This window comes from Acanthochromis polyacanthus, chromosome 16 (genome assembly GCF_021347895.1).
Source record: "Acanthochromis polyacanthus isolate Apoly-LR-REF ecotype Palm Island chromosome 16, KAUST_Apoly_ChrSc, whole genome shotgun sequence".
NCBI lineage: Eukaryota > Metazoa > Chordata > Actinopteri > Pomacentridae > Acanthochromis > Acanthochromis polyacanthus.
The window spans coordinates 2,876,717-2,895,856 of record NC_067128.1 but is presented as its reverse complement, the minus strand read 5'-3'; the positions used below and the strand labels follow the sequence as shown (position 1 = coordinate 2,895,856).

General features: G+C 43.4%; 1 protein-coding gene across 1 annotated transcript in view; it reads right to left on the bottom strand.

Moving 5' to 3' along the window:
* Positions 1–220: 220 nt before the first annotated feature.
* Positions 221–19,140, bottom strand: part of LOC110965788 (forkhead box protein N3) — an 84,507-nt gene continuing 65,587 nt past the window's right edge. The window contains exons 4-6 of the mRNA XM_051936591.1: positions 16,424–16,482; positions 5,073–5,181; positions 221–4,026 (exon numbers count right to left, since the gene is read on the bottom strand). Coding sequence (XP_051792551.1) covers positions 3,468–4,026; positions 5,073–5,181; positions 16,424–16,482 — 727 coding nt within the window. The 3' untranslated portion in view covers positions 221–3,467. The remainder of the gene's footprint in view (positions 4,027–5,072; positions 5,182–16,423; positions 16,483–19,140) is intronic.

Genomic DNA, 19,140 nt, shown 5'->3' with positions numbered 1-19,140 from the left:
ACTCAAGTTTGTTGAGTTGGATGAAAATAATTATTTCGTGCTTTATGAAAGCAGTTTAATCATGTGAAAATTCTTACCATGATTATTTTCAGCTCACTCAAAGAGTTATTTTTTTCAGAAATCATCTAGAACTGGCGACCAGAAAAAGTGCTACCAACACAAACTCAGTATCTGCTAATGACTTTGGCACTCTCTAGATGAAAAATAACAGCCGAGCTGATCTTCTGCAACTTGTATTTTTTATTATTGCAACCAACTGGAAGACAATACATCACATAAACATCATTGTAGTTTTTCAGAAAATGGAAAACAAAATAAAACAACATTTATATATTTTTTGCCACGGTATTGGACAACGTTGATATTTACATGTAGTGATGAAATAGGTCTTGAAATCATTCTTTGGCAATATGATTGCACAATAAGGAGAAAAGTTGAACATTTACTGAAAAGAAAAAAGAACCAACACCTGGGTGTAACTCTGCATCACATCTCACAGACCAATAACAGTTTTGCATTTTGACATCTCTAACCTATGGCTTTCCAATATTCAGCTCAGACAGTCATCCAAAAAAAAAGGCAGTATTGTAGATAATTTTTGTCAGAGAGAGAGAAAAGCAAAACAGAAAATAAAAAACGCGGCATTAAAAACATTGTCAAACAAAAAAAATGGCAACTTATTTCTTTTAGAGCGTTTTGTCGTATGTTTGGCAGGTTTGAAAGAAACACTTGTTTATGGGGCTTTTTCAGGCAGTGAAGTGTTTTTCTTTGCTTTGAAATGTCCCAGGTATATTCTATGTGCTGCTCTGTTTTCTTGTTTTTTTTTTTTCCAGGACTCACAGGTCAGGAGTTCATCCGTCACTGAGTCAGAGGAAACAAAAAAAGCGGTTTCCAAAGCAACACATTCTCCCTTCGACATGCCTCTTGCCAACCGAACACGTTACTGGTCACCACGACGGTGGATGTTACATCAAATACAGCGGAGTGCCTGACCTGGGCCACGGCAGCACTCAGACACATATCAGACGAGAGACGGATGGCACACGACAAGAACACTGACAGTGTCTCCTTTTAGCCTTTTTTACATGTCGGCATGGATACCATACAAAATGCAAAGCCAGTGATGCATGCTACAGGTGGCAGAAGACCGTACCGGTGGATGGGACATGCATTTGTTTTCCTGCTCGGCTCGCAGCATCTATTCAGCTTCAACAAAACCTTGTCTGACTCTGCTGCTACAACCCTTGATTTCACCTAGAAAGCTGTTTTTTTTTATCTCTGCAAATGAGGGGAAATAACACTTTTTAATGCAGGATCTACTTCACCTCTGATGCAAAGAAGCTCACAGCTGCCCTCGTGGATTTCAATCAAGTCGGTGTTTTCATGACCCTTTTAGTGAGACACACCTTGCAGAGTGGCAAAATGTAAAAAATAAAAATAAAAAACAACCTCTGATCTCCACATTGGGCTCTTGAGCAACTAATTCCATTCACCGAAGGGTTAAAAATACTGTATGTAAATTAGAAAACAAACCTCCTTTTCAATTCCTCCCAAGTAGCCTTTTTGGAGATATGAGGTTCTTTCAGGAGAGTTTTCCCCCATGCCCGTCCGATTCAAACAGTTACACTGAACAATGTCGATGGAAAGTAAGGACACATGTACATTTACACACTGGAGAAGAAGAAAAAAAAACAACCAAAAGAACAATACTGTTATAAATAAAGACAGTTCTGTCGTGACAACAGAGGTACTGAGGGCAGGCAGGCAGGCAGGCACAATGTTAAAGGGTGTGTGTTCCTGGGCACACAAACTCACACACTCCACAGACGTGTTCTGAAATAACACTGGGGTTAACACTGAACACCAAAAAATCACTGTACAGGCAGAAGAAGATGGAAGCCCACCCCTAAGAGGTGATTCAGCCGGCCTACAAAGCCTGAACCCGAAGCCCAGAGGTGGCACCTTCGGGGGCCTCTAATTGCAGAGTGATCTCCCACGTTCCTCCCTGAAGACGTGTCTCTGAAAGCCCCCCGCTCACAAAAGAGAACCCAAAAGATTCGAAGAAAAAAAGAAAAGAAAAGAAAAAAGAAACCTCCAATATAATCACGGGTATAAGAATTGGCGGCAAAACTTTTTTTCTTTCCTCTAGGATCAAGGTTTATATGAAAATAAGTCATGCTTCATGCTAAATACATCGTTTATCTTACATGATCTTTGAATAAAAAAGATTTGCTTTTTATCTTATTTACAAGCACCCATGCAATATAACTGAGAAAGTCCTGCAGGTCAAATTGCTTCAATTAAGAAAGGAAAAAAATAAAATATTTTCTAACCTTTTTACAGAGTTGTCCACGCGGGACAAATTGCTTATATCTTTATGAGGGTAGAGTGAGGGTAAACAGACACAAACAGAAATCTAAACCCACAGTTTATGTATATAGTTCTTTGACATTGTCAAATGAAGAGGAAGGTGTGGTAGCTACTGGTAGCTATGATATCTATACCAGGTGTCTACGTCTATGGACAGAAGTACTGGGGGGAGTTCAGGGACGTTTACATTATGCAACAACAACAACAAAATGAAGGAGATATTGCCTCAGACCCGGCACACTATCCATCTCTATGGTGATAAACATGACCATTTTTTATTTTAATATATTTATTCTTAAATACTATGAGTGCTCTTGAAATAAACCATGTCTTTACCCATGATGCTTTTATTATAAGTGGCGTAAAATGATCTTAAGTGCATGAATATATATCACATTGGGTTTTACATTTAGTTTGACACTTAAGGTCACTCTCTCTAGCGCTTCACTACTATGCCTTCGTTTCTTTTTTGTCGTCTTTTTTTTTCCTTTTTCTCGTCAGCTGTCGTATCGGCTACATGAAGCAACCTGGTCGTTTATTCTTTGGCACAGTCTCACATTTGTGCTCGTGGATGTAGGAGAGTGATGCTAGTGAGCGGGCCGAGAGAGCTCTAAGTCTTGTTAAATAGGCTGGGGTCTCGTCGGCGCTGCCATCGTCGCTGGCATCACTGCAAGATTGCTACAGATTCACATAGAAACAAACAGGTAAGACAAACAGCCATCTTCCGCTTCCTGAACTGAACGGCTCCTCGATGTGACTCGGTTTTGTTCGACTTGTTCAAATTAGTGACAAAACATGCTGATTTTTTTTTTGTATGGCTTTCATCCCCTTTTAAACAACAAAAACAACAAAGACACATGAGAAATACCCAATGATGTTAGTGTTGCTGAACATGTAGGAAAACATAGATTTTTGATATTGCCACAAATAAGTAGGATTCACCTAATGCCCTGCAGATAGATAGAGGGAGATGACGAGTGTCCGTTGAGACTAATGCTGTAGTAACGTTACCTGTTGACCTATTTGTGTGTCGTACGTGTGTCTGTGTGTTTGTGTGTGCGCTTTGCATGACCGTGTGTTTGTTCTATGTGTGTGTCTTAGTTTCTCAGGGCCTCTTTCTGCTCCTTCTGGCCCTTGGCGGTGCGGTTTGTGATGTTGTTGAGGCAGGCTCTGACCCCCGCCAGGTGGAGCAGCGACCCCGCCGCCTCCTTCATCTCCTCGTCGTCGCTCTCCGGCGGCTTCTCCACCGCAGCCGCACGCCGTTTCTTCAGCGGCAGCGTGTCGCTAATGCCCCTCGCTCGGTTTTTGGTCCAGGGCAAACTGCTCCCCGCCAGAGTCCCAGCTCCCGTCCCCGAGCTACGTCTCTGTCCGCGGAGGGGCTGCTGGGAAATGTAGGTAGTAGTGGCGGCAGTGGTGATGTGAGAATCCAGTGGGATCTCCCGGGGCTCGGGTTTGACGTCTGATTGGATCTCCACGGCGATGATGTCGTCGTCGTCCAGCGGGGAGGAAGGGGCGGCGACCTGGGAGGAGCACAGCCTGCTGGGGGATTTGGCGGTGCTGTAGGTGTGGTCGTCCTGGAGGTCCTCGCTGCAGGGCAGAGGAGAGTAGCGGGATGGGCTGTCCTGTCCCCGGCTCAGATAATCTCCCAGGGATGATCTGCATGGAGCAAAGACACAGAGTGTGATATTGTTACTCCTGCTGTCACGCTGCCAGCCAGGTGGCCGGCCTGCCTGCTTCTGTACGCTCCACTGAAGCCACTCTGGTTTGCATTTGGCTAGAAAGCAAAAAAAAAAAGAGTTCAGGTGATAATCTATCACCCTCAAATCGCCCCCTTGGGCCTCGTGTGCACATTTCCCGGGTCAGGATAAAACCTTGTATCTCCAGAAAGAGTCAGCCGTTCCCTTTAGAAATGAGCAGACTCATTTTCAGATTGCCACCGATGCATTTTTCAAATGACACAGTGCATTCTGAGCAGCTCTCATTCTCTCTAAGGTTGGGGAACTTGCTCAGCACAAAAAGAACCTTGCAAACTCGAAAGTCAGAACAGCACCGAGTGACAATTCTGCAGCGAGGCCATTTAGCCACTGTCCACTGTACGTTAGACTGCAACACATATTTTGCTCTGTTAGTCAGGAGACACTTTACTCTGTAAAGCATTAAAGGACAGGGGGGTGTCCTCACAAGCGATAAATCAAAGGGAGCTTCGGCAGCGTGGCCTGTCCCCCGGACATTTTCTCCTTCAGAATGAGAGGGTTAGCATATTAATATCTTATAAGAAAAACATGCGCCCCTTACAGTGATCAAATATTCACTGCATACGCTTAGTGAGCCTTTGGGTATGTTTAATTCATTATGCGGTGCAGACCATCATACTCTTATGCTCCTGTGATGGATGTGCATGTCCATGCATGCTCCAAATGTTCTTTGAATCATGAGGCCTCTCCCTCTAATAAACCTGTTTGTGTGTGAGAGACCGTTATATAAACACACCTGGATAAAATGTTCTGCACAGCGGGGAGCGTGTGAATGCCTCCGACTTCTGAACACAATAAAGATGTAATTATGTAAACTATGAGTGGAAAATTTTGGTCCTGCGTCTGTTTTGTGTGTTTTCTGTATGTGGCTTTGGGTGTGTCTGTGAGGGAAAGTCCTGACTGACACTAATTATATGGTTGAGGGCGACGCGAGCAAAGTTTACCCACCTTATGGCCGAGGTTCTGCTCCCCACAGGGCTTACAGGTAGGGGTCTGATAACAGGGAAGAGGGCCTGGCTCCTGACACGGGCGCCATTTTGGATCACACCGCGAGGAACTGAAAGACAGAGCAGCAGACAAACAAAGTTAAACAATATGTACACACAGATCCACGCAAGATTAGGCACGCGCAACAAACAAATCAGTGTGAAAGTAGAGAGGAGACACAGCAAAAGCTCCTCCTAAACCTGATGGGACCGCGATAAGACCCCCGGAGCAGCTCGATGAGCATTCACTGACCATCTGAGGAGGCCAACAGGGCAATATTGATGAGCAAGGCAAGGTTAAATTGAGCGGGAAAGCGTCATAAATGAGTTAAGGCCGCTGCGAATCATTCAATTACCAACGACCGCTGGGCTCGGCTAAGTCTGGGCTGTCTGAAGCTGTGGGATGAACAGCAGAGGATGGAAGTCAAAGAGGGATACTGCAGGTTTGGAAATCTGAGAGGCACATTTGTCTAGCTTGGACGTAAAATTACTTTTTAAATAGATTTTTCTGTCAGAAAACAGAGGTCTACCACAATCTCCCAAAGTCTAAAGTGTATTTAGATTAAGGCTGCAACAAACAACTAATTAAAGTCATAACAAAACTTGTCAAAGTTTATATTCAATCGAAATAATTCCCTTCATGAATTAAAATGGCTCAGATGTAACTCCAAAAGTACACTAGCTCACCTACAAATCTGCTTAAACAATGTAAAACAACTCTATGCTGCAGTTACAATGATATAGAACTATAGACTTTATATAAAGATGAATGAACCATCCATCATCACCCGTTTTTTTCCTGAACAGCAGTTTAAAAGCTCAGTGCGGAGGTTCCAATTATTTTGACCACTTTTACTTAATCCAAAAATGATCAGAGGTGGAATGGCAGTGGAGCTAAGGCAGGCTATTAGATGTCCAATAACACCACCTACATGTCACTCAAAACGGCCTATAATTATGCATAACTTTAAATGTGAAGCTATTTTAGACAGGCAAGATATATTAAAAAATACATAAATTGCTGCACAGTTGTCATAAGTGGGAGAATTGGCCATAGAGACCATAACTGTTTCTGTACCAGACTCTAAACATGTTTGTTTCTCCTCTAAAGTCAGACATTTTAACATGGGAGTCTATGGGGATTTACACGTTTTTGATACCAGCCTCTAGTGGCCACTCGAGGAACTGCAGTTTTTGCCATTTACAGACTGGCTTCTAACACCAGATGTTGCAAAAAACAGATAAAAGCAATAGATGAGTTGTAAAATATTCAGTTTGCTGTCACACAGAAGAAAATATTGAAAACATTCAAATTTATGAGAGAATTTTGCCTTAAAATTGCTAAAACCATTTATCTGATTATTAAAATATCTACATGTTGTTGATTAATCAATTATTTGTTGCAGCTTTAGCACAGATCTGTCCAAAATCAGACTGTTTTAAGATGAGGTAGTAAAAAAAAGAGTGCAGAACAATTAATATAAGTTCCCAGGGGTGGTGGGAAACTTCCAACAGTCGTCCATCTGGTCAAAGTCAGTAACCAGGCAAGAGGCGCTCTGGTCAGGGAGGAGGAAGTCTACCCGGCGGTCACGCTAACCAGTTTACAAAGAAACCAAAGAACCTGACAGAAGGACGACTCTACAGCACTCCATCTCACTGCGCTGAAAAAACAGACATATGGCAAACCCACCTGGAGTTTACCAAATACTACGTCCTGTGATCTAATGAGACTCGGATTGAATTCTCAGCCCTGACAGTCTGGCATTTTAACTGGCCCAAAAAAAAAAAAGCAGGTGTTGCTGATCACCTGGCGAACGTGGCCACCACACTGAAGCACGATGCAGAGAGGTCACTGAAGAAAAGCCCACAGAACGGAGCCTTCCAGCGACACAACGCCCTGAACCGCACAGCCAGGATAATGGACTGGCTTTGGAACAAATCCCTGAGTATCCTCGAGTGGCCCGCTCAAAGCCTGGACTCGAAGTCATTTGAAAGTCTGCAGGGAGAACTGAAGACGACGGTTTACGCTACTGAACCAATGTGACAGCAGGAGGATGCAACACTTCGAGCAGCCATTCCACACATTTCAGCGTCCGATCATTGAAACACAGTGTAACAATAATATAATGATAATAGTTAAAGAAGTGGCCAAAAAGAGGGGGTTCGAGTGAAAAGATTGCTACCAACAGCCACTGGTTAGCCTAGCATAGCATAAAGACTAGAAACAGACAATGGTGCAACAGATTACAGAACTCCCGGCTCGGATCGTATTACAGTTGTCACAGTTTCTATGAACGAAATGGATCCCTTTGTCTGCATGGAGATACAGGGAATTGAAGTTTTTCTGTCTGCCTGTCCACAAGCAGAGTTGTACATAAACTATCGAGTGTGGATCTGGATCACTTATATTAAAATCTCAAGATACAGCGTTGACTTTTGGCGAAACACCACGCTCTCCGACTGCCGATCTAGTTACTTAAAAAGTAAAACTGTATTTAACCTGCAGTTGACATGGGCTGAACGATGGGTTAGATCTGTATGACTCACCTACAGAAACAGGTAGGGAACATAGTGTGGTTTTGTTTTTAAATTTGAACAGAAGTGGGCAAGCTGTTTCAATCTTTTATCATTTTATGCTAAGCTAAGCTAATGGTTGATAGATGTGGCTTCATAGTTGTAGTACGAACATGACCTGAGTGGTATCAATCTTCTCATCTAACTTTCAGCAGGATAGTAAATAAGCTTATTCATCTAAAAAAATCTAACTATTTTTCAAATTTTGGACTTTTTTTAAAATTAAAAACATCTGAACCCCAAAAGCTACCTAAAAAGTTGAATAATCACCAAAATTACACCACTTATTAGAACAAGAAACTGTACAAAAAGGGAGTTTTTCTAACTTTCCAGCGATCCTTGAACTTAAATTTCGGTATTGCCAAGAAAGTCAATCAAATCTAAGCTTTAAGTAGTCATATTTCATCAATATAAAATATTGAAAAAATGCCAGATACTGTAAGAATCAAACAAGCGGCACTTGAGATGTCATTAGTGACTTAGCTGCGACCAACAGTTAAAACACTTCAGGAATATTCGGATGAACTGCAGGCTGTGTACTCACAGAGCAGAGATTAGTGATATATCTACAGCATATAGAACCACCTTTTTCCAGTATTGGTAACACATGTGGATGTTGTACACGTTAATTCCAATTTTTGGTAAATAAATAATGTCAGTTTTCTTTTCCTGCCTTATGGCATCAAACCTTTGTCACTTTACACATTAGACATTTCTGAGTTCTGTCTCCTTCTAGCCATGGTCGTGCTGGTTCCATAGAGGTGCAGGACTTTATATTGTGGTTAAAAATGAGCCCACAGTGAGTGAAAATGTGTTTGGAGTTCAGAGGGTTAAACTGGTATCAAGGTTAAAAATTTGACCCAGTTTGACTGAGAAACCATTTTATGGTTCAGTTTCCAGCGTGTTCAGGTGGAACATTTTCTGCTCAGTATAAAAAACATTTTCTAATTATAACAAACATCCAGACCCACCAAATAAAAAAAAATGCTTCTCATACAGTTTCACATTTTCCACTGAGGTCAAAGTCTTGCCTCTGGTTTCCTACTTAAAGGCTGGACTGTGGCAGAACAGAAGGAGGATCTGCTCAGACTGCGAGCTTTCAACAGCGCAACTGCTGCAAATCTATATATATTTGTATTATCTTAGAGGAGAGGAGACGAAAAAAAAGGAGAGAAGAGAAGTGTATGTGTACATCTGAGGCAAAAGCCCTCATTATTCAAGGCTGGCTGCTCACCACAGCCATCCCAGCCCAGTAAAACAGCTGTCACTTCCATCTCTGGGGTCAGTTTGCGTCTCACAAATGATGACCTGCTGTTTGCTTTTGTCTGCCGCAGACGTGCTTGTTAAGGTGCAAAACGTGAACCCTCCTCTTTTCTGTTTTTTTTTTTGTACCACAGCGTCAATAATGGTTGAAATCTCAGTGAATTTAAGATCGATGTTATGAGGAGAAATTTAATTCGCCCCAGGAACCACAAGCTCATTAAAACATGCAAGTTGTCATGGCGAGGCCACCCCAGAAAACAATCTTGTAGATGTGGTTGCATGTACACACACACACACACACACACACACACACACACACACACACACACACACACACACACACACACACACACACACACACACACACACACACACACACACACACACACACACACACACACACACGGAGAGAAGGGATGAATTATGATAGATCTGTTTGAGCGTTAGTCATTGTTAGTGTGTTTCTGCAGCCTTCCCCTGGCCGGCTGTGTCCATAGTAATCTTATTGACTCCAGTTAGTGCGGCTCTGCCCCTCATATCTCCAGCTCTGCTCTCCATAACCTTATAAGTAAGTCCCTGCACAGAGTCTCTTTTGTAATCTTGATCACTCGCTGCATGGTTGTGTGTGTGGGCAGTGCATTAGGTCTCCCCGGGTTGACATGCGCCCAACCCCTCCTCTCCCCCACCTCTCGCTCCGGTCGGGCTTTCGGGTTGCCATGGCAATGGTTCCCCTTTTCCACATGCCACAGAGTGGTAGATCACGCATCAGAAGAGAAAGTGATAGAGGGAAGGAGAGAGCGAGAGAGAGAGAAAAAAAGGGGGTGAAAAGGAAATACCAGGCTCTGTTTGACATGGGCTCTCATAGCTCAGCGACACACTCCTGACCACCACTGTTTACCCTAGAAACACACACACACACACACTCGCAAGGACACACACAACTATCTCCTCTCATGTGTCGTTTCCTCACTTTGCCGTTTGAATTTCTCTGCAACCCTTCCTTTTTGTTGCATCTAATTCCACCCTCCCTTGCTGATTTTTTTCTCTTTTTGTCCCTCCTCTCTGTATCGATCTGTCATTCTATGTATAGTGGTGACTCACATCTCTCCGACTGAGCATGCATGCTGTCTCGGCAGGTAAAAAGCCCGGGACATATGCCGTGGAGATGAGGCGACAAACTAAGCTGAGAATCTTTAAAGCTGCTGAGATCGAGCAACACAAAGCAGCAAAACAGGGGGAAAAAAAGAAGAAAAATGTACGAACAGACAAGTTGTCTGCATCTCTGCCTTTTTCCTAGAGAGAAAATATCCTCTAGTCTGTCTTTTTCCTACGTCTGGTCAGCTGCTCTGCCTTTTCTGTCTGCTTCCTACGTCTTCGCCTGCCTGTTTTCCAGGGCAAGCCAAAGCCTCCCTCCCCTCTCGGCTCTCATGTGCCGTATAGACGCACTCGGCCTCCTCTGCTCTCCGGTTAAATGAGTTCCACATGGAGCTGCAGGCTGCAGTCTCCCCACACGGCCGGCAGAGGAGCCCAGCATCCAGGAACCGAACGCTCGCACCGGGTCTGGAGGTTCAGAGGTCACCGCCGGCAGACCTGGAGAATGCAACTGTTTGAAAGTGGCCTCTCGCTCAGTCAAAACACCAGCAGCCCTCTCCTCCTCCTCTTTCTCCTCCTCCTCCTCCTCCTCGTTCTGGTGTATTTGCCTGCTTGGCTGCTGTGTGTTAAACCTCGTACAGAGGCTGAGGGCAGGATGCATACTAATGCTGTCTGACTGACTGGCTGAATGACGGACTGGATTGCTGGTGGGCTGAAGTTGCTGGCAGTTTAACTAGATGGCTAACTGGCTTGTCTATCTGACACTCCAGCTGAGTGTTTAAGTGGCTGGCTGACTGACGTGTACTGTAACTCGCAAAATAAAAGCAACACTCGATTACTGTACCCCAATAAGTCTTTTAAACACGGCTACAAATATAAATTATCAAGCTAATCAATGGCTGTGTCACTATGCAGAACTTCTACTTCCTGCTATTTGGTCAAAAATAGTTCAGCTTCTTTAATCTGTGAGCCACAAAATTAACAAAATGACACCATTTATCACTGACAGAAACTCCAACTTTTCAGTGGTTTTTGAGCTAATCATGTGGGAGGTTGGAAAAATTAACCAAATCTAAGCTGAAAATCATGATTTTTCAGAAAATTTGCAAAATATGTCAAGAGTCTGTTAAAAAAAATACACTTCTGTGCTCCTCAGTGCAACTCAGAAAGAGAGGAGAGAGACAATAAAACAAACCCGAATAACAAAATAAATCCTCAATAAGAGCGTACAGAGGAGCAAATTGTTGGAAGATAAATTCAGCATGCTGAAACATCTTTCTAAAGCTCATATGCAGCTAGTTTTTTGAGTAAATTATGTGTTTTTTTCTTATATTGGTGCTGATCCTTCACTGAAATCACTTTTTTCTACAACTTTCATTTGCAAATTTGCCAAATATAAAGTGTTTGCTCCAATCAGATTCTGTAAATAAAAGATTCTGCACTTCCTGCTGTCACTGTGACTTAACCGCGAGCAAAAGTCACGTGACAAAATTCCAGGACTTTTCAGCTGAACTGCAGGCTGTGCAAACACAAGCAGATAGGAGATAAATATAAAAAACCAAGGCAAAATCTAAGCTATGCATGTTCATTCCAGTGTTTTTTCTGGGTTTCTGTCACTTTATCTATGACCTTATAACTGTCATACTGCACAGACGACATATCTGACGTCTCTACTTCTGGGTCAATATAGAAATGAGGGACTTTTGATGTCCTTGGAATATATCTTGCATCCATTTTTATTAAAAGTAAAAAACACTAATGTTTAAAAGTTCATTATGATCATGTCTTTACAAATTCCATAATTATTTATTATGGAAACAATCACTTATTAACAAAAAATGACTGGATATCACTAAAATGTCAACTAAATAACCATCTGAATTTAATAACAACCATCTTCTAATGAGCTAAACAATAATAAAATGAGCTGATTCAGAAATAGTTTGATTGTGTTCTTTTATTAAGTTGAGATAATCATGACAGATATTTCTTTTTTGGCAATACGTCACATTTTTTATGGAAATCTGTGTCCAAGAAATCTCTTTCCACTAAGTTCCCCGTTCCAAAAACTCCTCTCCAGGAAGTGTGTTAATTCCAGATCACATGACCTGCTCCACATGATGTCATTTCCTCCTGAAGAAAAGACTGGAAGACTCCAAGGCTTTCTGACTTAATATAAAGTAGTCAACAGGTTTACTACTATATCTTTAGAAATAATTTTCAATTTCAACTTTACTCAATTGTATATATAATATTTATAAGAATCTTTCTGTAAAAATGCCATGTGGTGTTTGGTTATAGGCGGCCATGTTGATTTTAGGCCTGAAAACAGCAAAAATGTCAACTATGATACAAAAAGTTCCGCAGTTCCATATTGACCCTTCTAATCATGGTTGTGTTGTTTCCATAGAGGCGCAGGACTTTATATTTCGGTGACAAAAAGAGTCCATTCTCAATCTCAAGTTTACTCTTGAAGTTCAGTTTCATCATCGTCATTAAAATGACACCAAACATCATCGCAAACACACCGTCCCCACTGCGAAGCACGGCGGTGGCAGCATCACGATGCCGCCTGAGAAGACGGATGTATAAATGTCTTTGGTGGTTCTGCTCAGAACGCTTCAAAGACCTGATGATGTTGTGGGGTTTTCCCACTTTAGGCTTCAAGAATAAATGTTTGAAGTGTGGTTGTGTGATTTCTGTGGGTAGTGTGGTAACGACAGCAGATGGTGGTTAGAAGAAGCAGAGAAACCAAACAGTTGACTGCTGTGAACAAGGTCAGCAGCAGCACCTAAAAAGTTTGTTTAACTGTATTTGGAATATACCTTCCCGTCAGACATTCCTTTCATCTATCACTACATTTTCACAACTCTAGAACTTCTGTATTCCTACAAAAAGTGTGCCCATGCTTGGAACCAACACAGCTGATCTGCAGCGTAGAAATACTTGAGAGAGTTGTAGAGCCAAAAGAAAGTCTGACAGCTCTGTAAAGAGGTGAGAACATTCTAAATATTCCGTACACTTACATATTTTAGGTGGGCCTTTTATTCAGCTGGTTAAAATACATTTTGCTGCCGACACCGTTCACACCACTCAGCTTCCCTGCCAACAGTCCGCTTCGCTTCTTCAAACTGTGGAGTTGCCAAACCGCGATCTGCTGGAGTTAACACACCGACTATGGATAAGTTCTTCACACAACCTCACTTCAAAGAAAGTCAAATATCCCCTGAAAGACCGCACGCTTGTAACAGAAATCCTTCACCACAAACAGGGAACAGGATAGTTGAGTTATATTATGAAAAAGTTGGATCCAGCATTTCTGGAGTTGAAGTGTTCATGGCTGGATCTTTTGAGAAGTAACTATTTCATTTTGTGCTGCAGCCACTCGGCCATTCGGGTGGTGGTAAGAAACACGACGGGATGAGCCGATATGAGCCGATGTGGGCCAAAGGTGGAGGAAAGACAGTAACGCCGCATAGTCTTTCCGGGGGGGGGGCCCTGGGGATACCAAATCTTTGGTCATCTTCAAGGGGGGGGGGGTACCAAAATTAATATCCAGATACCGCCGTAGCAAACGAATATTCGGATATTCGGGTCCAGCCCTAGTCAAAATGAGTTATTTTTCTTCTTTGACAGCATTTGACCTTAAAATTACACTATTACATTACACTACACTACTATTACTGTATTTAAATTAGCAAAAAATGACCGTTATTTTGCGGATATTTGAAAAAATGTACATCAATTAGTCCCTCCAGGAATTTGTGATGTTGCAATTGCAACAAGGAAAGCAAATTCAACCAAACTCTGTGAATTCTTGTCCAATCACAGCAACTTCTCCACAATTTTGTCTCGCCTCCCGTGAGTTCCACCAATCATATCAGTCCCCAGCTCCAGCGTAATGCATGTACGTCACCGAATTCACTTCCTTCTTTCTGGTCTGAAGATGCAGACATGTCCCATTCTAATGACTCTCATTTACTAACAAAAATAACTGCTAAAGACGTGAAAAACAGTTCCCCAATGTTCTTCACCAAAGCAGAGCTGAACTGTTTTACGCTTGTGCAATATTGTGGTGGAATACAAACCAAAATCATACCGCGAAACATATTAGGAGAACGGCTGAAAGGAGCGGACCACAGATCACACAAACCACCATGATGGAAGCTGCTGATCCAGATCTGTTGGAGTTCTGAAAGAATGAGGGGAAATTAGATTCATTAACGGCCATGACGAGCCGTGAACGTGTCTGTGTGAACACGTGTGTGCCAGGATGTGAAATTAACTTTTTAAGCCACTGACAGATATGTCCAAATATGATCCATTCAACAGTAAATTATCATTTAGTGTCTTAAATCTTCCAAACACTTCATGTTAAACCAGGATCTGGCTGCTGCTAGTTTCCCACCGTGGTGTTCCAGCTTGTGGAAATGGGTTAAAGAATTAATTTAGGAATAAATATTGTCAATTAAAGCATTGAAACGTGTTCGAAAAGCTGACAAAATGCAACTATTTAGTAACTGTCACTGTCTGACTTAATTTCATGGCAACAAATGCGCTTAAAACATCGCAATTTTTTTAGAAAAGCTGCCGCAAATTTAGACATTTTACGACGCAACCATCTCAAAAAAAGCCAGCGAAATCTTGGAGGGACTGATTAAGGGTTTAAAAATGCTAAATCATTTTTTAAAAGTGTTATTTTAAGGATAGTCCCTGCACTCATAAATTACAAAAAGTATTAATTTACTCATGACTTTCCTAATTACACCGCTTCATGGTATTTAAACCAGTTTACAGATATTTGCAGTTATTTCCAGTTTCTATGGTTATGAAACAACATTGTATTCCACTGTTTATTGATGTTTTCCTGGCAGATTTTCACAGATTTTTTTACAAGAATTGTTTCATCTTTGTTTCTTTTTTACAGTGTGTAGCAGTATGTTACAAACTCTCTGCAAATAAGGATGTTTATATATTTTAATACATCATTTGAATATTTAATCATCAAATCTGAGAAAACACGACATTCAGGATGCCTCACCTGCAGCCTGAACAGCTGATCTGTTTTTCTCCGTTATTAAAACCTCGAAAGCGGCTCCAAATTAAAACACCTCACCTTAAATAAGAGAAGCTAACCCAGGAAGCGAAGTTTAAAAAAGACCACTTAGACCGAGCGGACCTGGTGTAATAAAAAGGCCACTGAATGCTGAACCCGTGGAGGCGGGGTGATGCTCGGGGTGAGGACTCGGCTCGCAGCCATCGTCCTCCTGCTCTTCCTGAGGCGGCGCTGGGTCACGGGCAGATTTCAGCCCACGTCAGCTCAGAGCGGAGCGGCTCTGAAAGCTCTGGGAATGGGAGATGGAAGTAATAAGTGAGGGCACTAACAGCCCCAAACTCACTCTCCCTGGCAGTCCAGAAACACCAGCTCCCTCCCCTCTACCCCCATGACTCTGAGCTTGTCTTTGCCTCTGGCTGTCTGTCACAACTTTCTTTCCCCCTGCTGCCTCCGAATATCACACCTGACCATTCTGGCACTTCGCTCCTTTCAAAAACACATTACACATTAAGAAAGTTTCCCCTTTTCCCTCCTGTCTCGGCTTGTCACATGTGCACTCCCAGCCAGCCTTCCTGCCCGTCTTCTCCCCCTCTCACCACCACCTCCGTCTACCCGTCCGTCTTTCCAGCTGCTCAGACACATCACTCAGACTGTGTGTGTGTCTAGAGGGAGTCCAGGTTTTCAGACACTCTCTCCAACCCCGGCTCCTTGACCATTACTACTCCATTATCAGCGGCGATGGAGGGCGTGCCGCAGACGCCTAATGTATCCATTTCCCCCTCCATTTAGGACTCGGCAGCCCAGCGAGCTCCCGGAGTGCTCCCTGATTGGGATTGAATGTCCATTTAAACTGCTGTCCAGTCACCAGGGAGGAGGTCGGCGGAGGAGGAAGAGGAGGAGAGGAGGAATAATGGGAAATGCAGGGAAAAAAGGGGGGAAGTGTATAAGAGTAAAAAGAGAATGAGGAAAAGGAGGCGAGGGGGGATTTTACTCCCCAGCCTCTGATTCGTTCTCTCTCACTTGCTGTGTCTCTATCACTGTCTTTTTTTCTTAACAAACTTTCAAATACGCCTCAGTGGGGAAAAAAAGAAAAAAAAAAGAAGAAGAATTCCTCCTTTTGGAGCCGAGCCAAGTGTCAGAACTCAGCGCTCGGTATTCTCAAGGTGCGCTTCTAAAAAGAGGGATTTGGAATTGAGATGATTGGAGTTGGCACATCCGAGGAGGAGAGGGAGGGCGAGATGGAAGGAAAGGAAGAAAGAAAGAAAGAACGAAAGAAAGAAAGAAGGAGGCGGGAGATCAGACGAGACTTTGCAGAGGTGAAACGATACCTTGTAGGAGAACTCCTCCGTTCTTTCTGAAGAGGGGACTCCCCGACCACAATGGAGGACTAGAAAGGAAAGAAAAAGAAGAAGGGATGGGGAGGGAGAAAGAGAGAAAACTGGTCAATCATTTGATCACGTCGCAGCCGGCAACCAGCCCAGCCGGCTTCATCATGAGGCAGATAGCAAAAGGCAGGAATTTGAGCCCATAAGCCAGCGCTTCTGATTATAGTGATTAGATTCCCGGGTGTCCCACTGTTGCCATTATTCCCTGTGATTACCTCGGAGAATTACAGCCTCAACGCTGTAGTCCATGGGGGTAATTTCTCATGACAACCCCCACCGCCCGCCCGCCCGCCCGCCACTGGTCCATTCACACACATTCAACAAGAAAAATAAAAAATAAAAAAGCTTACAAAAAATCAACACACATTTAACGCCGCTTATGTACATACAGTGTGGCACGCTGAAATACACTGTGAGGAAGCACACACTCACTTTAGGTGATCATTGCACCACTAATGAGGGAGGTAATGACGGCATTTCTCACACAGACGCAGATATCTTCACTCACACTTCCACACACCGCACAGGAGAAGACAATAGATCCAGTTCTGCTGCTGGAGCCGTGGTTTTAAAGAGTGGGGGGAAAGATGGAGCGATAGAGGGGAAAGAGGCTGGAGGAGCTTTTCCAGGTTGAGTGGTCTTTAGCTCCCCATTAGGCGGCACGTCTGACTGCTCTTTTTTTTTTTCTTCCTTCCTTCCTTCCTTCCCCCCCTCTTTTTTTTTTTTTTTTTTTTTAAAGCCAGACAGGCTGTTCTCAAACAACGCAGGTCTGGGTTATGTGTGCACAAACAGGACAGAAAACACCTGGGGGACGGACTCCTGCACCGCGAGTTTGTGTTTTATGTTCGGCTAAGCTGCTGAATGAGACGGATTTGTGTGCACTTGTGATCTCACCTCTCGCCAGATGCAGGAAGGATGGACACACACACACACACACACACACATATATATAGTTACTGTACACACACACATGCACACACACAGAGTGAAAGCAAAAGCAGCGAACGCAAATTTCAGCCCTGAGCCACCTGCTGTTGCCATGGAGAGTTGCCACATTGCGTTGCCACGGCGATAACATATTTTTCCTGCGCTAACAGCCTGTCTGTTTTCCCTACCTCCCCCCCTCCACCCCCTCACCGTCGCCCCCCCCCCCCCCACATCCTGCCCATCTCATTCTCCCCTCCCTCCCCTCGCCTCCCCTCCCTCCTCACTCTTCCTCTCAACAAATGGTTTCACAGCGCGACAGCACCTGACTTATACTACATGTGTTGCCATGGCGGCGTTCCCGTTGCCAAGGCGACCCTGTGCATTTAATGTGTAGTGGGCGAGGGGCTAAACTCGTAGCAGACGCCTGTTTTTTCCGCAACCCTCCTCCTCCTCCTCCTTCTCCTCCCCCGCCATCGCTAACATCCAGCATCCTCCCTCATCTTTTTCTTCTTCTTCTTCTCCAGCAGGAAAAAGAAAAGAAAGATTTGAAAGAGGGAGAAAGAGAGAGAGAGAGAGAGAGAGAGAAGAGCTCCTCCCCAACCCCTTGAGACGCCCTCCTTCCATCCATCCTTCCCTCCCCTCTTCCTCTCATCCAGATGCTGATGGGGTGTGAAGGAATGCACCACGGAGCTGACCTCCTACCCAGCATGCCTCTCTCTCTCCCCTCTTCCCTCCTTTTTTTTATTTTTGTGCAGACACACCGTTGCATATGTCAGACACCCATTTGGAAATACATGCACAACGCACGCCGCATGTGGGGATCGGCCGGTGAGTTATTAAAGCCCTGTGGAAAAACGCAGGAGGTGTGAGCGACAAACAGCAGAGGACAAAGAAGCCTCCGAACCCCCCGAAAAAAACCCAGCTTCCTTTTCCTCTCCACTCTGCCACTTCTTACCCTCTCCATTCCATCATTCTCTGCCACCACCGTCGTCTCTCCACTCCCGTGTTGTATAAAACTGCTTGAGACAGTCCTTGACCTTAACATAATAGACATGCTGTGCAACCGTTCACAGTCATTACACTTCATAACATAATATTCTTGAGAGCGAGGGCTCTTGAGAGAGATATCGTGTTATATTGATTGGACATGAGTTCGAGGATATAAAAAGGAGCCGCTAATGCCGTATTCTAACGTGGACATTTGTGCATTTGTGGTATAATGTATGTCTTTGATTAGAACATTTATTGTGCTTTGACCTACACCTCACTTGCAGCATCACAAAAAACCTTCACCTATTGGCAGAAATGGAATATATTCATCAGAATTAGGATTTTGTTAGTTAAAATTAATAGCAAGTGTATTTTAGTCAGCTTAATTCTTCAGAATCTTACTGCTACCTGTTGTAGCTGTCTGCAGACACTAGGGGGCAGTGTCAAAATATTAGAAACAATCAGAAGTGTCCATATGACTAGGCACGATTTGTTTCATTTTCCATTGTTTTTACCTCTAAAGAGCATCAAAAATGGTCAATGCCAGCTGACATTTAGAGAACATTCAAACTTTTTGAGCTAAAAACAGTTGCTAAAGTCTCTTGAAGATGACCAAAGATTCTTTTTTTTGCAAACAGTTGCATTTATTTCTAGTTTCTTTTACTGTTATACATCTACGTAGCCTAGGAAGCCACCTTCTCACAACATTTCACAGCCTAACGGTCAATGGAAACAAGTTTCAT